A 22,920-nucleotide genomic window follows, 5' to 3' on the forward strand; every position below is an offset into this window, starting at 1 on the left:
GGGCAGAGCAGGAATGCCAGAGAACATTCCTGCACTGGGAACACCTCCCCAAACGTCTCCAATTTGATCCAGACATAAAACACTCTCACATGCATGCAAGACTAACCCCTGAGAGTTAAGAAAGTAAGAGGGAGTGGGTTGAATGGCAAATAAAAGACTTTCTCTACTCCCTTTCTTCCTTCTAAAACCAACCAGTGTTGATGGAGGACCTCTTTGCTAAAGAGACCAATGTGGAATGGTCAAGGCTAGTTTGTTTCTGGTAAGAAGAGAAGAGGATGGGACATTTTAGTAGTTAAGGTTTCTCTTTGAGAAGCAAGCTGAGCTTTTTTTTTTTTTTTTTTTTGCTGTAACACTTTATAGAGTGAGAGAGAGGACAAGAGAGAGATCAGTTGCAGTGATAATTGCATGGTTGAGGTGGACTGAGGTTAATGAATCTCTCCTTCATCGCTCTGACCTTTCTAGTATCAACCCTCTGTTCATTCTGGACATTTTTAATGACAACCTTTAAATAATTTATCTAACTTATTTCCCTTCATTAGCCGTCGACTTTGACATTTTCCCACTCCGCCTCAAATCTTTCAGAGAATATCGTCATTGATTTTTTTTCACTTGATATTTCTTCAATCATGATTCCATTAAAAATGAAGTTATCACACACACACACACACACACACACACACTTTCTCTCTACAGTGCATGGCTGATGTTTGAACATGCAGGAGACGTTTATAATCAGAGACTACTGTGAGCTCATTAAACCTGGAGTATTGCAAACTAATAGAGAGAGAGAGGGAAAACATTTATTTGGAATGTACAGACTCTGTAAATATTATCAGCAAGTAATGATCTACCTCTGTGTACAAGTATAGAGGGTGAATATTATCACATACCTAAATGCTAATCTAACCTAACCTAAGGTTTGTTCAGCTGATCAAATGCTGTTATTGTCAATTCTGCTTGTTGACTTTTTAAATTGTCAGCTAAAATGACCTAACTGGTGGCTACTATATATTATTATTATTAATTTTTTTTTTTTTTTTTTTTTTTTTTTTTTTTAAATTAGCAAGAATCACTTGTGATTGGATGACTTAGTAGCATCAGTAGGAATGGACCGAAAATTATAATATTATATTATACATTTTAATAAAATAATAACTGCTGTCTTGGAGTTTCCTGTTTATTTATAATAACTGCATACATGTCAGCAACTTTCATATGTGTGAAAAAAGTGTATAGAAATAAAGTCAAAATAGAAATACCTATATTTAATAGAATTTAACAAAATAAATCAGCTTTGCCGTCACAGGAATAAATTGCATTTCAAAATATATGAAAAAAGTGTTTTTAATTGTAACAATATTTCACAATATTACTGGTATTTTTGATCAAATAAATGCAAGCATAAAACTTCTTTCATAAACATTACAAAGTTTTAAATGGTAATATAAATTTAATTATAAATATGTGAGCATATTTAAAATAATCAGTTTAAGATTCTAAATATATAAAAAAAAAAAAAAGAAAAAAAAAAGGTTTACATTTATAAAAATAAAACATAAAATTCATTGTCGCATTGATAAAAATTTACAGGGCAAATTCAAAATCTAAACTACTGACCTGACCACAAACTGAGCCCTGAAGGTGAAGTAAGATTTGTTTCTGGCTTGTGCAAATCTTAGATTCTTTCATGGCTGGTTGCCAAGGTTTTTTGGCGTGATGAGTTTGTTATGAGGTTACTATGTGGTTGCTTACAAGTCTGTGGGATCTTTATTACCAAATGAAACTCATATATCTAATAAATGTTTAAAAGATACTGAAAATGGAGGAATTAGAGACATTTGTGTGTGGTGCAGAAAAAGACTGTAGAACGAGAACAAGGTTAAACTTATTTAGAGATGAGATTGAGAAAATGAAATGCAGAACTACTCCTGATTCCAGATGTGGACCTGAAGGGAGATTTGATTAAACTCCTCTGGCTCACAGTCTCAGTATGACGGGAAACTCTTGTTGGGAGCGGTGGGAACTCCTGCTGTTTCAGACACTCTAATGACTCTCAATAATCAGCCAAACTCCCTCAGGCTGTGTGTGCTTCCATCTCAGCTTTTCACTGAACTGATCATTTTCATGATAAATGGATCAATTAGAGAGACGGTCCATTCTGGCCATCTTTCCTTGCGCTGGACATCTGTTGTAGTTTTGTTTATTCTGCACTTAGACTTTGAGAGGATACTCCAGAAAATCTGCTTCTGGCGGGAAACGCAAACAGTATGCTAGTTTGCACGCTTGCCCAACTTTACCCGCGCTCAGCGAGGGTGCCATCCATGTCCATGTGCCATCTTGTATTGAGGTTCTCAGATAAGGGTTCAGATTCTCTTGACAGATGTTAAGCACAGGAAGAATGAGGAAATTACAGAGAGAACGGGAGAGGGAGAGATTAATTAATCAACGCCATATGCGGCTGCATGAAAGTTGAGACAGCATCTGTACGTTCACAAACAAAGTAACATAATTAAACACACTGCCATTTATGAGGTACTGTACTGCTGTGTTTACAGGCTGATTTGATTTCGGTGAGTAATAGGGCTGAACCTCAGCTCTGATTAGAGTAAACAGATCTCTTCTGATACTGAGAACTGAAAGGAGAAAATGCAATACAGTCAGTAAAGAGAGAGAAAGTATCCAAGTCCAACAATTCCATGCCAAGATGGACATTTCCTAAATTCCTGGCTCGTTAATTGTGTGTTTTGTGTGTGTGTGTGAAATGTGTAAATATTTATAAGTAAATTTGAAAATTTGAAAAATTTTATTTTAGTATCTTTATCTAGATTTTAGCGTTTATTGTGATTACAATTAACTTCATATTAAAATAATATATCTTGTCCTTATTTAGATTTAGTAAGTTAAAGAATGTGTGTTACTGTAAGACATATTGGTTCACAGATTCATCTGTGGATGACTGTCGTGTCTGAAATGTGTTTTGTTTTCCTGGGAAAGCACAGCGTACACACACAGATGCCACTCTAACCGTTTGGATTTAAATCAAGTTGTATGACGGCTTTTCAATTGAAGCAGTGAAACAGATGGAAAGCCTCAATGAAACATGAAATGCAGCAGAGGGTTTGGGGGGGATTCTGTCTCCCACCCCCTCCGCCATTCTTTCATTTTCTGCCTTCTCACTTCTCCCATCTTCTTCTCTCATCCCACCGCCAGTTTCCGCTATTACACACATTCTCGTGCTGTAATGAAATATCCTATTTCTGCAGCTGTTGCATTTTCTGGACAGCTTCCCCAGAATGGAAGAACCAATATTTTTGTCATGAGTGTGATAAACAGTTAGAATAGAGGCCTTGTGTGTACAATCCAGACTATTATCTCCTGTACTGACTTTATGTGTCCAACTGTACACGGATGTGTTCCATTCAGAATCGATTAGAGAAATTCTGAGGCAACACTTTAGTTTAGCGACCAATTCTAATTATTAACTTATTGCTTATTAGCATGCCTATTATTAACATATTGGCTGTTTATAGCCATTAGTAATGGCGGACAACCTAAGAACATCACATTAAACTCTACAGGACTCAGTTAACATGTTAAATTCTAAAGTCCATGACAGTACAATTAGAAAAATATAGGATAAGTATGGCATGTTTGGCAGGCTTGTCAGGAGAAAGTCTCTTCTATCTAAAAAACACGGCAGCATGGTTTAGGCTTGCAAAGTTGCATCTGAACAAACCGTAAGACTTCTAGAACAATGTCCTTTGGACAGACGGGGAAAAAAGTGAAGTTGTCTCGGCATAATGCACAATACCATGTTTGGTGAAAACCTAAAGAGTGTATCAGCACAAACACCTCACATGCTGGTGGAGGGCTGATGTTTTTGGGCTTGTTTTGTAGCCAAGGACATGGGCACCGCACAGTCATTGAATCGACCGTGAATTCCTTTGTATATTAAAGTATTCTAGAGTCAAATCTGAGACCACCCATCTGACAGCTAAAGCTTGGCCAAGATTGGGTGATGCAACAAGACTATGATCCCAAGCGCACCAGCAAATCTACAACAGAATGGCTGAAAAGAAAAGAATGTGTTAATTGTGACATAATTAACATGTTTCATATTTAAAAATTTAAATGTATTTCTCAAATATATACTATATATTCACTGCCATTACAAAAGATGAGATTTTTTAATTATTATTGAAATAAAATAATACCTTTATTCAGCAAGGAAACAAATGTATAAAAAGTTACAATAAGGGCATTTGTAATGTTACAAAAAAATATATTTTTTCAATTGAAATTCAGAGATTAAAAAAAAGGAAAAAAATATTATTTCTTCCACAAACAAATGACTCAGTGTTGTGAAACAGCATTCGACTCGCATGAATTATCAAACACAACTGAAATTCTGTTTCATAACCTATAAAACCTGTTTGAGAAGCTCATGAAATCTGTGCCAGTCTACATGTTCACACACACACACACACACACACACACAATTGATTGGGAATGTTGATTAAAGAGCAAAGATAAACACAATTGCTACTCATGCTTTAGGGTCATTAGTATTCAGGTCTAACCATCTACTCCCCAGTGGATGTCTCAGCAATGGCTGCAGGTAACAGTTTTATGAAAGCACAGGACGAGAGAGGTAGAGAGGGAAGGAGGGAGGGAGAGAGAGTGAAACGCTTGCCTCTTTTTCTCCCAGAGAGAGAGAACAGATTAATCCTGTGATTTCAGATGCCTGTATCTGCTCAATAGGGGAAATTACGGCTGGCACAAGGCTCCATTTTCATTAGAGTCCAGACTACATATATATTCAGGCTCTAATTGAGGCCAGGGCCCTCCTGCTCTGTAATCGGGCCCTCTATAACTGTCTGTTAAGTACTTTCTGCTCTTTTCCCTGGGTTTTAATGATTTCTATGTGTAGCGGCCCATGGCTGTTTAACGGATCACTTCCTGCTCAGCATGTCTGTTCGTTCTAAACAAAGTTCAGTGGAATGAAGACGTTTCATCACTTTTGGATTCGCCTTTGAGAGATTTAAAAAAGAAAAGAGAGGGAAAGAGACTGCAGATAGCTTGCACATCTTTCGTATGCCAGATTTAATGAGTAATGTTTAGCAGAATGGGAGAGATGCATGCTGGGAGAATTTTCAAAAAGCCTGTTTTTGTGCTTTCAAGACCATATGTGGATGTCAAAATGATTAGTTCTAGTTAAGCTAAAGACTCAACATACACAAAAAGCACATGTCACATGTACACACTGTACAGAAATAACAAGAAAGAGCTAAAAACTGACTGAAGCTGTAAACAGACGTCACAGGAACTCATGAAGCGAGTCTCCCAGACTCCCCAGTGCATTTCACTACAGTTTCAGTGTGTATGTGCCTTTGTAAAATGTGCATGTGTGTTTAGGTCTAAAAGCAGTGGTCATGGTTTAGGCTGCTGCTAAATTTGGAACTTGTGTTTGGAGCTTGAGGGTTTAGAGGGGTACGAGGAGGCCGTACCTCTATTTTTATATCACATTACTGAATATGCACTACAGTTTTTTATTTTTAAATGAAGACTCTTATGTTCACCAAGGCTACATTTTTATTTATTAATGGCATTTTAAAGCCTTAATTATATGATGTTCTTCCAGCTTAATTTATTAAGCATTAGTATTCAAATGTACTAGCAACAGCATACAATTTATACGATGTATTACATATAAGTAAAGCAAGAAGAAACTGTTCGGACAATACTGTCTTACATTTATGCTCCCAAAACATGCTGGCAACAAGAAACACCCTGGAGTTTTAGTTGTCAACACAAAATGATTAAGTAACTGTGGATTGAATATGATGTAATTAAGTTGTGAAATGTAAGATGTAGCTTTGTTCATTTGTTCAAGCAGCAGGCAAATCTTTTTTAAGTGCATTATAAAAGCACAGAGAATCCACAGGAGGGTTGTGGGAGATGTAGTTTTTAGGCTCAAGTGGAGCGAGAGCTGAGCTGAAACAGGAGAGAAGAGATAAGAGCAGCAATGTCTGAAGAGGGGAAAAAATGAGAAGAAATGTGTCATAAATTGTCTGTGGCCATAAAAGATGCAATCTGGCCAAAGATTCAAACCATACACCAGCCTGGGCACAGTGGGATGCAGCTTCACACACGTGTGTGTGTGTGTCTGTGTGTCTGTGTGTGTGTTTGCAGAAGGGAGGCTGAGGGATTGGTTGCCACGGAGATTCTGACACATTGGACCCCACTCCCTGCTGCCCTCAGTTTAGCCTTGACAAGGCAGAGAAAATGCTTGGAGGCGGGCAGGCTAATTTACCATCCCTCTCTCCCTTTTTTCACCATCTCTCTTTTTTACCTCCGCCTTTCCCGTTTGGTTCTCTCTTTCTCTTGCTCTCGCTGTGAGGTCTCATTAAAGAGTTAGAGGGTACTTGAGTAATTAATGTGGAATTCAAATGAGCTTATCAGGTCAAAAGCAGCTTTGCTCCTTTAGGATACTCTCCACTCATGAAAAACAGCTCTGACAAGCTTACAGTGTGAATACTGATTGTACCACATTGTGAATACTGATGACAGCCCCAGATTCATTACAAAACAAAACTTACACACATTCTTTCTTCTTCTCAGGGAAAAGGGGATTAGCCAGCTTAACTTTATAGTGTAACAAAAATGCATTATTAACTGACATGGGCAGAACAACAGCTGAAAATAACACTCAGACAAGCCTCTGCAGGGACAACTTCAGGTTTACCATTTTATCTGGTTTGTTCCTTTGAAAGATTTATGGTATGGCAGTGGGGATAAGCAAAATTTGCTTTCAATTCATGAGCTGGAATTTAAATTGGCAGCACTTCACAGGATGCTGAAATGGAATGAACGGGAGAATTTACTGAATTTCCACTTACACACATTCAACACAGTAACAAATCAGAGGATTTTTTATTAGTTCAACACAAGCTGCAACAAAGCATTAATAAATGCATATTTTGACTGATGAGGCTATTCATTCCCTGAACATTTTTTTTTTTCTGTGTAGATATTTACACTACTGTTCAAATGTTTGCAGTCAGTCAGATATATATATATATATATATATATATATATATATATATATATATACAAATATTTCCACTTAGTGACGTAGACATGTGGAGGGGTGTTTGATTGAGCCGTTTTAGGGGGCGTGTCAGAGTCTTAACTTTGATAAAGAATATATCTTTGGATTTCTAGACTTTAGTCTTTGCAACTTTATAGATCTTCTTTATGCACCAAGAGCTTTTAACACTCGAAAAATAAAATACAATTAAATCGTATCATATGACCTCTTTAATATAAAATGTCATTATTGTGCCATTCAGAAGTCATGAAGCGCATGAACAAATTTGTTATTTAACATAGGTGGTGGCAAACAATTTATTTTAGCTTCATTTAAATAAAATAAAAAAGAAGAAAGTTAGTCAACTAAATTTGTTTATATAAATGTAGCTAAAATAAATTGATTGCCACCACTTACCTTAAAAAAATTATTAAATTCAAAGAATCTTTATATATGTAACTAATGCTCTGAGCACACTCAGATACACACTAAATAAATAAATAAATAGTCTTGGTTTGCACAATTTATCTCAGTTTGGACATGATTGGTTGATGCAGTCATACACTTACATGCACAAACACAAACTGAGGCATGCTGTTATGTGTTTTGCCTTTATGTATACTTTTAATCTGTTGTCATCTTGCTTAAAGGAATGTTTACCCAAAAATGAAAATTATGTCATCATTTATTCACCCTCAAGTTATTTCAAACCTGCTTGAATGAATAAATGATGAAAGAATATTAATTTCTGAGTGGACTATCCCTTTAAAAAGGCTTTTAGTGATGACTTAGTCATTCTGCTAATTTTCTCAAAATCAAACACAAAATGCCTGACAGATAGAGATTGCATCCAAAAATAAATAACTCACAAAAAAATGTGCCTCTACCTTCATTTAAAAAATCTACAAACATACCTATACATACACTCACTGCAGTTTCCGGCCTAAATTAACACTAGAGAACACTAGTGGCAATAAAACGGCAGGTTTTATTCCTTTTCCCATAAATATCATTAAACATTATTGATTAATAAAGATTTATTTTTTATGCAACGTCCTCAACAAATGCTGCATGATTTGTAAACTAATACATTTTTACATTTGCATTACTTAACTAGCTCCATATGTATAGCTGTTCCAGCATAGTAAACATGCTCAGTAGCTCACCTGATATAAGAGCGTAAAGACTTTGCAGTAAGTTAAAATGGCATTGTTTCTTCAGTAAATGCATTTTTAATTTTCTCATTTGCTTTGGTTTACACTACTGTTTTTTGTTTAGTGATGGTAGTACATTATTTTCAAATGCAATAGTGAAGTAATCTTTTAGCGACACTCTCTGGACATAGAATTTCTGTAACAATATGTACAACTAATGGGTAACACTTTATTATAACTGCATGCTATTAATCATTAGTTAAGCATTAGGAAACAGTTAATACATAATTTATAAAGCATTAATAGACATTTATAAGCAGTTTATAAATACAGATATAAATGCTTTATACCTGATTTAAAAGCATATCTATAATGTATTTAATAATTGTTTTTTCATACTTTATTAATGATCAATTTATCATTTATAATTTAAGCATAGCATTATTTACACACCAGTTATTAAGGAGTTGTCCGTGGTTCATAAGATCACTTAGAAATTATAAGTAAATGATTAATAAACTATTTGAATGTGCATTCATACATCTTTTTATTCAGACATATAGTAATAGTTACTTATAGTGTTAATAAATGGTTTATTAACATGTATTTCTACTGTAATTCAGGATTAATTCAGGTAGTTATAAAACATATGTAGTTGTTAGTTAACGATTTTTGTGAGCTCATCTTAAGTGAGGACTATTTATGCCTTGTAAAGCTTTTACAAATGAGATTTAAAGGCTTTTAATATTTCTATGTTCTGTATCACTGTGTTGTATTTGTTTCCGTTTTTTGTATAGAAGATAACTGAGCCTTTAAATATCCTTTATAAATGCTTTACAAGGCATAACTAGTCCTCACTTTAGATGAGCTCACATAAATAGTTAACTGACCACTACTAAATGCTTTATAACTACCTGAATTTACTACATTTATTGTGATCTTATGAATCACTGGCAACTCCTAAATAACTGGTTTGTAAATAATGCTATAAATAATTGATAAATGATAAATCGAACATGAATAAAGTATGAAAATACAATTATTAAATACATTATAGATATGCTTTTAAATAAAGAATAAAGCATTTATATCTGTATTTATAAACTACTTATTACTGCATATTAATGCTTTATAAATTATGAATTATCTGTTTACTAATGCTTAATTAATGATTAATAGTTTGCAGTTATTATAAAGTGTTACCAACTAATGTAATAAAACTAACACACTTTTTACCGCCACTGGACATTTCAATTTAAAAGTGTTGCAAAACATGCAAAAAGCAACATAATTTAGCAATTTTGCAATGAGCCTGGGCTGGACATCTGTCAGGTGGACTGTTCCTTAAACACACTGATAACCTCACCTTTATGTGTGTTTTGTAGAGCATGTTGTGTTTAGTTTACTCTATCGTAAGAATGTTGTCTGTTTTTTTTTTCAGTCCTCCTTCTCTTCCTCTAATTTCTATCAATGCAGTTTCTCTTTCTGTGTCTCTTACATTATCCACTGCTTCTGTCTGGTGTCGTTGATGGAGAGGATCATTTTATGAACAGCGGTGAGGTTTCGTCTTTTTATTACCTTTGTTTACTTTTCTCATTTCTGTTTCCAAAGAAATTGGTGCTTCTATTCAATATTTTATTCACTACCAATGATGATGACATTTTAAACATTACCATAATGAAAATGTCAGATTCCTTTTACTTGCTAAGGCTCATTCTCGAACATTTTTATATACCTTAAATACACATTTAAACAAAATTGTAAGACATTTCTGTAATATGACACAATTTCATCTTGCAAGTTGGTTGACAGGTGATATTTGCTGCAATGTTTCTTCACTTTCTTTGCACATCACATTTAACACACTGATTAAACTTTAATGGTCATGTTGAGTAGATGATGCCACGACTGTGGGACAATTGTAATTTGATGGATGGTATAAAGCACGGTACACTCTTTTAATGTGACTTTCAAATAACAAATAAGTAAATAATCTATTAGTTTTCATAAAAACCAACCCCTGAGATGTAATAGTGCCTTTAGTAGAGTTTAACACAAGTCCCCCACACAACCTGCACATACTTGCTCTCATACACTTACATGACAAGAGCAGAGTGTGATGTAAGAAAAAGACATAAACAGAATGAAAGAGAGAGATGGGTAATTGAAGTGAATGAGAGAGATAGAGTGAGGAAGTGTGTGGTAGCCTCTGGTGGCCCATCTGTCTCTCTTGCTCTCATTCTGACTGATGTAATAAACTTGGCTGCTCCTTATTCAGTCTTTTGTTTAATGCTGCAGGTCTGATTACACTCATAAAGCACACCTACTAAAACACTTTTTTTTAGAAAGCATGAAATGACAGCTACTTTAGTCATGTGACCCCTGAGGGAGTTACAGAGGTCAGTCTTTACTCTGGAAAGCTCTGCTGTTTACTCTACACTGGATTATTTTTTTTCAATGTGTTCATAAAAATTGGTTTTAATATATAAATGATGTGGGGAAAGTGGGAGCCTAGACTAGAAATCTCTATATAGGGGCCAAAATGAACATTTTCCAAGTGTTGGTTTTAAGTAAAAATGTGCTTCAGCAAGTAACTTTAATGTTTTTTTTCTCTACATTATTATATAAATTTATATTCATTGTCTTAAACCATTATTATTAAGCCAACAATAATAAAAGTAAAGTAATTTTTTAATATAATGTGTAAATATCACTTAATTATCATATTATATTGTAACATATTTACATTGCATTACTTTGTACTTCTTATACACTTGATTTTACTTCTAATACACTTGAACTGAATAGAAGTATTAATTTCTTAAAAAAAAAAATAGATAAAAAATTAGCTAACCCCAAACTTTTGAGTGGTAGTATATACATATTTAATAATATTTGAATGAAAATACAGTTTCATTTTAATAGACCACTTATCTGCTAGGGTCTACCATGCTTATGAGCCTCTTTTTGGTACCAGGATGCATCCCTTTCTCTCTCTCACTAGAGTCCAAATCAAATCAAAGAGTTTTATTAGTTTGCCTGTACAAATTACAATATTTCCTCAAAATGGAATCTATAAATTGTCTTTCTCGCCATCTCTCCATATGATGAATGAGTTATAGCAGTGTCCTGTGCCCCTCCACCTCCACGAATGCCCCAGTTTAGCAGCCAAGCAAAACCAGCTCTGCCTGGCGCCCCATCAGTCATCACACACGCAGTGTAACACTGCAGGCACAAATAGAATCATGTCAGATAGCACGGGGCCAGGAAATATGAAAACAAATAGCACTGTGTTTGGCTAATAGCTGTCATTTAAGCATCCACCCTGAGGGAGGAGAGAGAGGGAGACGCGAGTCTATGTCATGTGTACAGACGGTAATGAGGTGAGCAGCGAGAGGCTATTCCTTTACCACTACACCACTGATGAGGAGGGTAGTCATGTGGGACGGAGTGAAAAAACACATCCCGGCACAGGCCTCTCTCTCTTCCTGTCTTTCTGACTCTCTTTGTCTTACTGTAATGCTTTTTTATCTTTCCAGTGGTCTCTCTCTCTCACTATATTTATTTTTAACACTTATTTAGCAATATTTGAGTAAGTGAACTTATTTAACATGTCTGTTTTTATGTAATGACTTTTAGAGTTGAGTTTTAGAGTTTTTGCTGGGCTCAAGAGAATAGTGCTCCATTTTTTTGTCACATTGTCAACTAGGCACTAAAAATGAATTCAGAATTTATAAAAGAATTCAGAACTCAAGATGCCAGCGATGAATGTTTTGACAATACTGACATCTAACAGCATTGTTTTCATGTCTTGTGGAAATTCATTTTCATGTTACGAGTGTGTTTAAAATTCTTCTTTGAACATGTGCTTTTATTTTCCTCATGTTAAAGGGGGGGGTGAAATGCTCGTTTTCACTCAATATCCTGTTAATCTTGAGTACATATAGAGTAGTACTGCATCCTTCATAAATCCAAAAAGTCTTTAGTTTTATTATATTCATAAGAGAAAGATAGTCTGTACCGATTTTTCCCGGAAAAACACGACCGGCTGGAGGCGTGACATGTGGGCAGAGCTAAAGAATCACGAGCGCGAATAGGCTTTTGCGTTGAGAGCGTTTGGAAGCTGTGACATTACCGTGAGGGAAAAACCATCATCCAAAACAAACCATGGCTTACAGTCAGATTCAGCCGTTTATTTATGATCCAGAATCAGATCCAGAGGCTGAAACTGAACGAAAGCAGCAGCAGCAACGACTCACTCCGAGCGGGGCTCGAACCCGGGTCTCTGGCATGGGAAGGGACGCACTAACAAGGAGGCAGAGATATTTGAAGCAGTTTTACTCACCGCCTGTGGTTCCAACACACAATCATGACCCTTTTTCCTTGGGATTGCATCATCCTTAAGAAATAAACGATATGCAAATCCGTCATCAAACTGGGCCTTGTGAACAAGCATCTTCGAAATGCAGGGAACAAACAAAAACACTTGCACAACTCCGTTGATGCTCTGTAAAAATAAACTCCATCCACTGGTCCCTTAATGCTGTTTTTATTTTGGTTATCTGTGCAGGGTTGTCTTGCCCTGGCAACCAAAAACACACTTCTTTTGTGACGTTTCGCGACGCTGTGAATCACTCTGATCAGTGAAATGTCTGTGCGCGCTCTTCTGGCAGAAGTGCCTTAGCACCCATATAAGGAAATTCCGCTCCATCTAACGTCACACAGAGCCATACTCGAAAAAAACTTTCCGAAACTTGTGACAAACCGGAAGGAGTATTTTAGGAACAAAAATACTCCTTCAAACGTACAACTTAATTTTTGAAACTTTGTCCATGTTTAGCATGGGAATCCAACTCTTTAACAGTGTAAAAAACTCAGTATGCATGAAATAGCATTTCACCCCCCTTTAACATTCTGCTAAATATCCACTTTTGTGTTCCTCGTAAGAAACTAAGTCGGATTTGGAACATGACATGAACTTTCTTGGTACTAAATGTAGACTGACAGACTTAGTACAGAAAACTTCAATGTAACCTCAGTTTCCTCTTCCTTTTAAAAAAAGGACATCTGCTAGCAATAAACCAACATATGCGCTTAAGACTCCGACATGGTTCAACAACTCTCAAACATGCTCGCACAGAATGAAAGATGGAATGTTTTAGCAGTTTTCTTGCTTTGGGAATCTGGAATCTGTTCTGCTTGAATGGGAACAAAAACATCTAATCTCTAATCTATCAAGTGATGTGTCAGCTGTCAGTGTAACAGGTTTGTGTTGACTTGGTTTCACACAGTAGGTTGTTTTGCTCTCAGAAGCTACCTTATTTCTCATGATTCCCTATGTGGTCCTGGAAAGCTGCTCTTTTTATAGAACACTAATTATCATTTATACAAGAACCCCACACACATCCACACACTGGGCTTTATGTAAATAGCACTCTTAAACTCTGCTGGTTAAGGAGGTGTGTTGTCCATAAACACACTGAGCTCCTGCCTGAAGACCCATAAAACACTCATTTACTGGAGAGCTGCACCTCTTCTCGTACCAGTGAGAGACAGAACACAAACCCTCCGAACATTTTGTGTCACATAGTTTTGGATTTTAGTAAGAGGGAGAGAAAGAAAGACAGAGAAAGTGAAAGCTCATCAGAGCGCTGGTGTCATGGTTGGGCTATGCATTTAATCACTCTGACAGGCCATGGTTTCCTTTCACACCCTCCCTTTCCCCCCACAGCCAATCATATTAAAGAAATGAATAACCTCCACCAATGAAAACCCCTGGAGTGGAATGGATTGGAATGCTAATAAGCCCCATGAGGGAGATAGAGGAGTGGAGAGACGGATCAGATACTCTGTCTAAAGGCTCTTCATCCCACTAATGGAGGGAGCAGAGAGCAGTTTAACTCGTGGACACACGAGGAGACATTCAGAAGTGCTCCAGACCATTTATTCATTAGCATGACATGCAGTTAACTGATCACTGTAGGGAAATACCAATCACAGCAAACACGGGGACAATAAAAGTTGGACATTTTAGTATTTATTACGTCTCTGCAAAAATATACAATTTAACTGGAAAGTGCTTAAAGCGTCCATTTTCTACACTTTCAATTTATTATTATCAGAACTCCACTTGTAATGTTAGTCTTATTGTCGTAATCTAGTTTTATATGACCTTTTCTCTCTCTTTCTCTGATCTTTTCTCAGCTGGTTTTGCTGCTGTACCTTTAAAACATTCATATGTGACTTTCTTATTTTGTGATTGGCTAACCACTCTGAATGTAGCATGCTGGCATATTTGATGCCATCAGTTATGAGGACAATCCCAGATGCTAAATACTAGAGGCTGATATAGACGGTAAATGGGCAACAAATATTTTATATATATATATATATATATATATATATATATATATATATATATATATATATATATATATATATATATATATATATATATATAATAAATATTGGACTCCTAGAACTGATTTTTTTTTTTTCGTTTTTTTTTTTTTAAATTATTATTATTATTATTATTATTTTACATTTTACATTTTATTGATTTTTTTCTCAAAAAAAAAAAAATACACTCAAAAATATTTAGGCCCTGAATTTAAGATATAAGTATTTTGATTGCTTATACAATTTCCATCAGTTTGATTGACACAGTTTTAACATAAATATACACCTGCACTCAGTACAGTTAATTTGATGTATATTTGTCAGTCATTCATAAACGAAACAGGTAAGAAACAGCATTTATTGAAACTAATGAATGAGCATAATCTGTTCTCTGCGAGAATAATGGAATGTTTTCAATTAAACAATATGAGTGTTATTATAAAACAACTTCCTGTGGAACAAGCAATAATTACTTAGATAATATATGGAACTGAAACAAACTGGGTTTGTTGATGAGGAAAATATAAACATAAAAACATTGGTTTGATTGTATCAGAGCTATTAAATCAAACTTATTTGTTTAATTTACAAGCTATCTTGAAGTTTTTGTTAAAAGTGTGAAATAAATATGTTTGAGAGTAGGATATAGCAGGTGGTACATTTATGTCAAATGCTTCAACTGAATTTATTTTGGTGAACAAATTTACAAATTGAACAATTATGGAAGTCACCTTGGAGATCAAATACACAACAAAACAATATTATACCACAATAAACACATACCACAATAATTGGCCAGTCATCATAACCATGGTAAATATTGTGGTACACGAGCATAGTAATTATAACCATCACTATACCATGGTGCTCATTTTCTGAATGCAACAGGTCACTACAACAGACCCCAAAACATCCTTTTACAGTGGTCTGAGAACATTTGGACTGTTCACATAAACATGTTATATCAGTCTGAGACTTCCTGGAGTGTGTTCATCTTAATGCCCGAAGATCTGAACTGTAGTTGAAGTTTTGTCTGCTAAAGCTGTAGCCAGGGCAATGACTAGACTAACATGAAATATCCTCCCTTTCTTCCAAGAATGTTATACAGTATACTTCCTTATAATGGGTTAAATCAGGGTTTTCATAGAGAAATTCCTCTGATTCCCAGCTGTTTCGGGCCCCCAGCTCATCTTTCACAAAAAGCAGCTCATGAGAATCTCTCAGCACTCATGTTACTTGTAGAACATTTCCCAATTTCTGTCTGGATGTGTGTCTGTGTGTTTTTCAGCCGAACAGCTCATTTTCTGGGAAGCTTAACACCACTGATTACTCAGGACGCCATCTTTAGACAGCACCTCTTTCTTTGCTGCCAGGTCAATGCCTCATTCCCTCTTCTGCCCTTCTGTCGGCTGTTTTGTTGCGCTATATCAAAAAAATTTTTTTTTTATTGTATCATTACATAATAGACATATGATAGATATATGATGTGTTAAGCAAAATCAGTGTGTTTCTTCCAGGCCCCAACTGTTCTCTTTTTCTGCATTGAGAAACAAATAATTCAAACAAATTAAAGTACTGTCATTGCATGAACAATTCCTCATACAGCCTTTATGAGCTGTAAATGAGCTATTCACATATGCACACCTGTTCACAGTACAAAGGTACATTTCATCAAGCTGTTGGACATGAATATTAACGCTAGCACCATTAGCAGAGCGCACACAAGGTCAGGACCTGTGAGAGGAAACGCTGAGAACGTTTAAAGAAAAGAAAAAAATAGAACGTTTTATGTATTATTTAGGGTGAGCTCTAATTTGACATCTCTGTTTCTTGCTTTATGTGTGTATGTGTGTGTGTGTGTATGAGTACAGTAAGGTGTAGCGGCTTGTGATGTGTACGTCAGAGCTAGCTAGTGTATGTTTAAGCATATGTTGAGTGTTTAAAGAACAACAGGTGTTTATTAGAATGTACAGTATGTGTGAGCTACATCATCTGCTAATAAGGTGCTAATGATAGAGATGACAGAGACAGAGATGATGTAGTGCTGAGTTAGTGATGAGGATGCGTGTGTGGGTGTGTATGACACACATTCTCTCATCATCTGTCACACACATTCATTTTACTGACGTTTTCTTTTAATTAAAGCAGGTTGTTTTTTTCTTTGTGATGAACAGTCATCTGAACTGTGTTCATTCTGACAGGACGGGAGTTCTCTTGGTCCTTTTGCCTCACAGTGTTGTACTGTTTGTACTCTCTTTACACCCTGTCGGCTGTTAGTGGGAGTGAAATCCAATATCAACATACTGTGTGTGGATCAGTCCAGTTTAAACTCAAACACAAGAACCATCAGTTCTCCAGCTGCTGCCCCAGTGCAGACGTCCAGCCCTGAACACGTCCAGCGAGAGAGTGAGAAAGAGAGAAGGATTAGTTGTGTAGACTGTGCCGTGGCGTGACAACCCTCTCGACGCCGACCTGTCTGCCTAGAAGTGAAGAGGAAAGAGTAAGAGAGAAAGAATGGAGTATGGTGTGAGAATAGAGGTGTGGAAAAGGAGTTAAAGCGGGGGGACGGAAAAGACACAGCTGTTGAAACTCTTCTCACACTGACAATAAACAAATGAGAGAAAGAGAGAGAGAGAGAGAGAGTACAGTCAGTCTCACAGATGGAAATGGATTTTCTCATGATTAACATTTTTACTGAGAAGTTTAAAGATAAATATTTGTTCAAGACAAAATCACATTACCCTAGTTCACAAACAGATTCAAATTTAAATGTACTCGCGTTGCCAGATTGTGACTAATGTCTGGTCCATATTGCAACATTATCTGGCCGAACTCCCCACTTACACAGAAAGTGACTGTCTTACCATGTCATGTGGCCAAGATTTTTTTTTTAAATTATTAGTAAATCTGAAATGTATAAAAGCTTGAAAGATAATGTCAGATTATATTTTAATTTATCTCTCACAATTATGTTTTTCAATACATTACCATTCAAAAATTTGGTATCAGTAAACCTTTTTTTCAGCAAGGAAATAATAATAATCTTTTTTTAAAACTGTTTTCAACATTAATAATAATATGAATTGTTTCTTGAGCAATAAAATCATATTAAAGAATATATAAAGCATATTCAGAATTATTTTGGTGCCCCTGAAGATATAATTTATTTTAATTTGTATTAATATTTCTCAATGTTATAGTTTTTACTGTGTTTTGATCAATTAAATATAACTTTGGACAGGATAAAAAGAAATAATTTCTCTCAAAACATAAAATCTTATTCACTCTAGACTTTTGAATGATATTTTAATCATTATATAGTGTATATATTTTTTTACCTTTAGGAAACCTTCCTTGGTCCCAAGGAAATGTGATATAACACCGAGAACAAAACAGAATGCACAAGTCTGGAGCAGTGTCCAGCAAAACTTATTCAAAGATTGGATGCTATGAACCTTGTAAACTTTGGCAAATTCAGTCACTAATTATTGCTCAGAAATGCACTTTGTTGCAGTCTGCATGGGAACTTGTAAACACAATGTTGGTTCCTGGCAGATTGTTAAAAATCTATGTGCTTTGTTTCCAAGAAATCGCATAAACTAGATTGTAAATTTATTTTATTTTTTTCTGAAAGCTCTTGCTATTTTCTCAGTGTTCTCAGAGGGTTCTTAAGCAGTCCATGGATGTGCCGTCTGAGGCTGAGAAAAAAAAAGTTTATCTTAATCACTGATACAAAAATAGGTATGTTTGTTTTTTAGGTGTTGTTTGTTTTTCTCCGTTTTATTGAGGCAGTGTCTATCTGGGGGGTTATGGGTATGATTTTGGTTTCTGAAAGATGCTGAATCCTCCTTCCTGCTTGAACTTCTCGCTACCCCTGAACTCTGTAGAATCGAAGCCTGGCTCCACATGATTCCAAACAGAAGCATATCTTTGCAGTTCATGCGCAGCTGGCAAATGAAGCTCTCCTACCTCTTCAAAGCATTCTCCATACACCTCACTTCTTTAAAAGCCTCTGGTGAGGATTTTTTTTTTTTCTGCTCAGACTCTCATTCTAACCCCCTACTTTCTCCTGCTCTGGTGAAAATAGATTGACAAAGATGCTGAGTGCGAGGGAGAGAAAGTGTAGGATGCCTGAAGGCAGGATTAACGGACAGAGTTGATTTTATTTTCCTGTGTTTGAGGGTCGTACTGATGTGTAAATGAAGCAGTGCCCTGCGGTGTGATTGGCAGCTTTCTCTGGTGTCGCCCATGAGCCAAGCCAACTGAGCATGTTAGCACAGAATTTGTGTGGCATATGGGATACATCATCACAGATCCACAGCAGGCAGTTGGTCACACCTTGGAAATGAGGGTCTGGGGTCCAGACAACATAGGGTGGTCTGTAGCATCTATTTTCAGATCCAAATTGACTTGTCTAGTCAACAGGTGGGCCACACGAAGCCTTAAAGGGATAGTACACCCAAAATTCCCATTCAAGTCAACAGAAGCTTCACTAGGCATAACTAAGATGGCCACCGGGCTGCTTAAAAAGGCCTGTTTGTGTACAGATGAGCTTATTAACACACCTCAAGTCATTTGTACAAATATTTTATTGACTGGCTGTGCATTTTGAGACCTGTGTGAGGGAGCTGTGTAGGGAGAACATGGAAACGATCCACAAGTCTGTCAGATGAAGGCATATAGTTACACAGACCTTAGACAGACAACACACATGCTAGAAGTGAGAGACTCCCTACTTACCTGCTCTCTTTTCATCTGTCATCCTTTCCTTTAATGAGCAGGCAAGAGAGACAGAGAGGCGCGTGTGTGTGTGTGTTCAGACTTCTGGTGTAATTGGGCCTGTGACCTCAGAAGGAAGTTTGTTTGGAAGGTAGTGATGCTGGAGGAGTGTGAACGTATTGATTTGTGTGTGTGTGTGTGTGTGTGTGGTGTAGCTTACCCAGTGATTGATGGGTTTCTCTAATGTCATGTCAGAGAGCGGCAGAGATATGCACAAGAACATCCGGTAAACACACACAGTCCTCCTCCTGATGAATTATTCGAGATTTGTTCACAGACTCCTGCTGAATATCTTTAACATTCATTAGATCTACTGGTTTCAGAAGCTCTCTCTCTCTCTCTCTCTCTCTCTGTGTCTTCCACACTTTATTAGGTCTTTAAACTTTTAAACATCACAAAGTGTGCTAATGTGATGCAATGTGTTTGTGTTGTGTGCAGAAAACTCAGGTGACGGTATTGACTACAGCCAGCAGAAGAGAGAGAACATCGGAGACCTGATTCAGGAGACGCTAGAAGTGTTTGAACGCTACGGGGGCGAGGACGCCTTCATCAACATCAAATACATGGTGCCCACCTATGAATCCTGCCTTCTCAACTAAATGGAAAGGAGAGCTCACTCACAGAGTTTGTCTTATAAAAACATGTAAACACACCCACCTCAAGTTACAAACCTAATTTTGGACTTTATTAAAGTCATAATGCAGATGTTATGAGTCTGTGCACAACGGCTGTCTGTATCAGCGAGGACGCACACACATAGCTTCCTGTGAAGAAAAACAGACACGGCTAGCTCGGGGGCCAATAAATCTCTCGACTGCAACTAACCTGCATTTCATTTTCAGTCTGTGAGGAATTATTAAAAGAGAAAGGCAGAAAATGTGCACATATCCAATACAAGCTGGCCACAGGTACAGGATACAATGTTTTGGATGTAACAAAACTGAATGGCTATCATGATGATCTAGATTTTGAAGAATTAATATCAGAGTAAGAATTCATATATCTATATCTTGAGCATTTATATATATGTATCTCATTGTATAATTTCGACCACATCTAAAACTTTTACTTGTCTCCAAAAGCTTCATCTTGCCGCACAATTTTCTTCCAATTACAGATCATTTTCAGAAGGTCACTGATCTAATGTAGCTCTCTTTCCTGATATAATGAACATTTTCTTGCCTTTTCTTCCAATTTTCTCAGTGGTTCCTGAAAAAAAAAAGAAAAAGAAATATTGAGACTCCCCTCTGGCTGTTCACTCACCTTCCAACATTCATCACCTGAAATCTCTCCCCCCCCCCCCTTTTATCTCTTCTGCCAGGGGTCTAGCACCTACTGTAACAGAATAAATTTGCTCCCATAATTACAATAATGCATATTTCCACTTTGGCTAGAGTTCACGTTCCAGTGTTCATCTTTCAGCAAATCAGAGTGATCATCACTTAATTAATATTCAGAAGCCATGGTTGGTATGCTGAGCCACTGACAGAAAGTAAACCAATTTATATGAGAACTTCAGAAGAGAGGAAAAGTCATGTTTGCCAAGAAAATGCAGTTTTATATTCATAGCCAACAATACTTTCTGTATAATTAATAAACCTTATTGGCAAACACTAGTGTCTGACATTAGGAAGTTTAGTTATTATGCTTTCAAAATATCTCATATGAGTGTATCTGTGGAAACTAGGCATTTTATAGGCTTTGAGTTTTTTAATATGCCTTTCCACTTTTCAGATGATTTCAACACCCCTGCCTCCTGCTTCCTTTATCTCCTTCTCGCTTTCTTTATCTATGTCTATTCAGGTCAGCTCTTTGTTGGATATTTCTGTTTTATATTTAAATTTTTTAAGTCTTTTTTTTTCCGGCAGTGGTGAAGCAAACCTACCAAAAGCTAACATAGATGAACTAAAAGTCTCTGGTCTTAGCTCTAAAGGTGTTTATTCCTAAGAATACACACTTACATATACACACATATCTACACTCACACTGGAAGGGACCTGAAGGGACATAGAGATAAATACAAATAACACATGACAGATAGCAAGTATTTAGATAGCAACATTATGTGCTTTTAAAATCCATGAACCTGTGTGAGCTGCAGGCTGTGTGCCAGAACACAATGTCTGAATGAAACGCTCATTTATCAGAGCGCATACACACACACGCACTCAGTCGGGGGCTTCCCTCATGCTTAACAGCCTTTACTGTATCTTATCCTACCTGTGAAATCAGAAGCCTCAAGTGTGTGCCAGTTTATTTCTTTCACCAAATAGTGATTTTATAGCATATAATGTCCTCTGAGTCTTTTCACTTAATGCTTTTACAATCAGATTAAGCAGCCATCTGTAGATCTCCTCCTTTCTGGGATTATTAGAAGGGCTCTGAGTCCTTCTCTGGACACCAGGCCCCCGTAATCGCCCCATATATATTACTTTCTGACGCTAGTGGATCATGCAGTCATAAGAACATACCGTAACATGAAGGATGTGCAGCATTTCGCCAAAGTATTTCCTTTAGCAGCTGCTAGGGGGGAAAAAAATCAGTGTTGGTGTGTTTTTAAAAGTGAGTCCCATGAGCCGATGTTTACAGTGAGCTGAGATTTCTGAAACATTTGGACTCAGTTCAATCTGGATTTGATCACACGCCTGTAAATTACAGCTCTGAGCAGACACAAGAGGGAATTGAGGCCGGATTTGCCCTCAAATCAGTTTTACTGCAACAATCGGGGTCAATAAAGAAACCCGGAGTCCCAGCTCGAATCCTAGAAACTGAGATGGTGAGAGGAATAGTTTCGGTCATCATTTACTCTCTCTTATTCTTTCAAACCTGTAAGACTCTCTATCTTCTGTGGGACATAAAAGAAGATATTTTAAGAATGTGTGAACTCTTTTTTTTTTCATTCTACAATGAAAGTCACTGGGTTCCCAGTACATCTTTTCTTGAGCGGACAGAATAGAGTGAGACATATTTGTTTTAAAAAAGAAAGGTTTGGAAAAGCATGAGGGATTTTTTTTTTTTTTTTTTTAGTAACTGTTCTTTTCATTTGCCTGATTTGGCTTGGTTCTAATTGCCTCTCAGGTGAATTGATGAATGAAATTGGTATAAAACAAAAATGGAGATGTTGATGAGAAAGCAGAGGGAAGGGAAAACATTAGAGTGTAAGAATGCCAGATTGTTAGGAGCGACAGTGCAGAGGGGATGGAGGGAGCAGCAGGAATAAACAGCCCTCTGGGATCTATTCTTCTTGTTCATCGCATCTGCCAGTGGCCGCATGAAACCCAACGCCAGCCAGTGAGCATGTGCAGAGCCCTGAGCTCAATGGAGATTTATTTCAGAGGTGTCCCCCACACCTCTCAACCCCAGACCACCACTCCACAGAACGGACTGAAGCTCTGGTGTTTATTCCAAAATTTGACTCAAAAACGTCATTGATTTGGACTACTATTTCCCTCTTATAGGATGTGGAGAAGAAAACAAAAACATGTTACAAAATGTAAC

The 22,920-nt window shown here is 36.7% G+C and overlaps 1 protein-coding gene across 1 annotated transcript in view; it reads left to right on the forward strand.

Moving 5' to 3' along the window:
• The window catches only part of pacrg (PARK2 co-regulated), an 84,231-nt gene extending 64,099 nt beyond the window's left edge, over positions 1-20,132 (forward strand). Inside the window, exon 5 of the mRNA XM_026286220.1 lies at positions 19,861-20,132. Within this exon, the coding sequence (XP_026142005.1) occupies positions 19,861-20,021 (161 nt within the window). The 3' untranslated portion in view covers positions 20,022-20,132. The remainder of the gene's footprint in view (positions 1-19,860) is intronic.
• Positions 20,133-22,920: the final 2,788 nt, after the last annotated feature.

The sequence above is a fragment of the Carassius auratus genome, chromosome 17 (assembly GCF_003368295.1).
Source record: "Carassius auratus strain Wakin chromosome 17, ASM336829v1, whole genome shotgun sequence".
Classification (NCBI taxonomy): domain Eukaryota; kingdom Metazoa; phylum Chordata; class Actinopteri; order Cypriniformes; family Cyprinidae; genus Carassius; species Carassius auratus.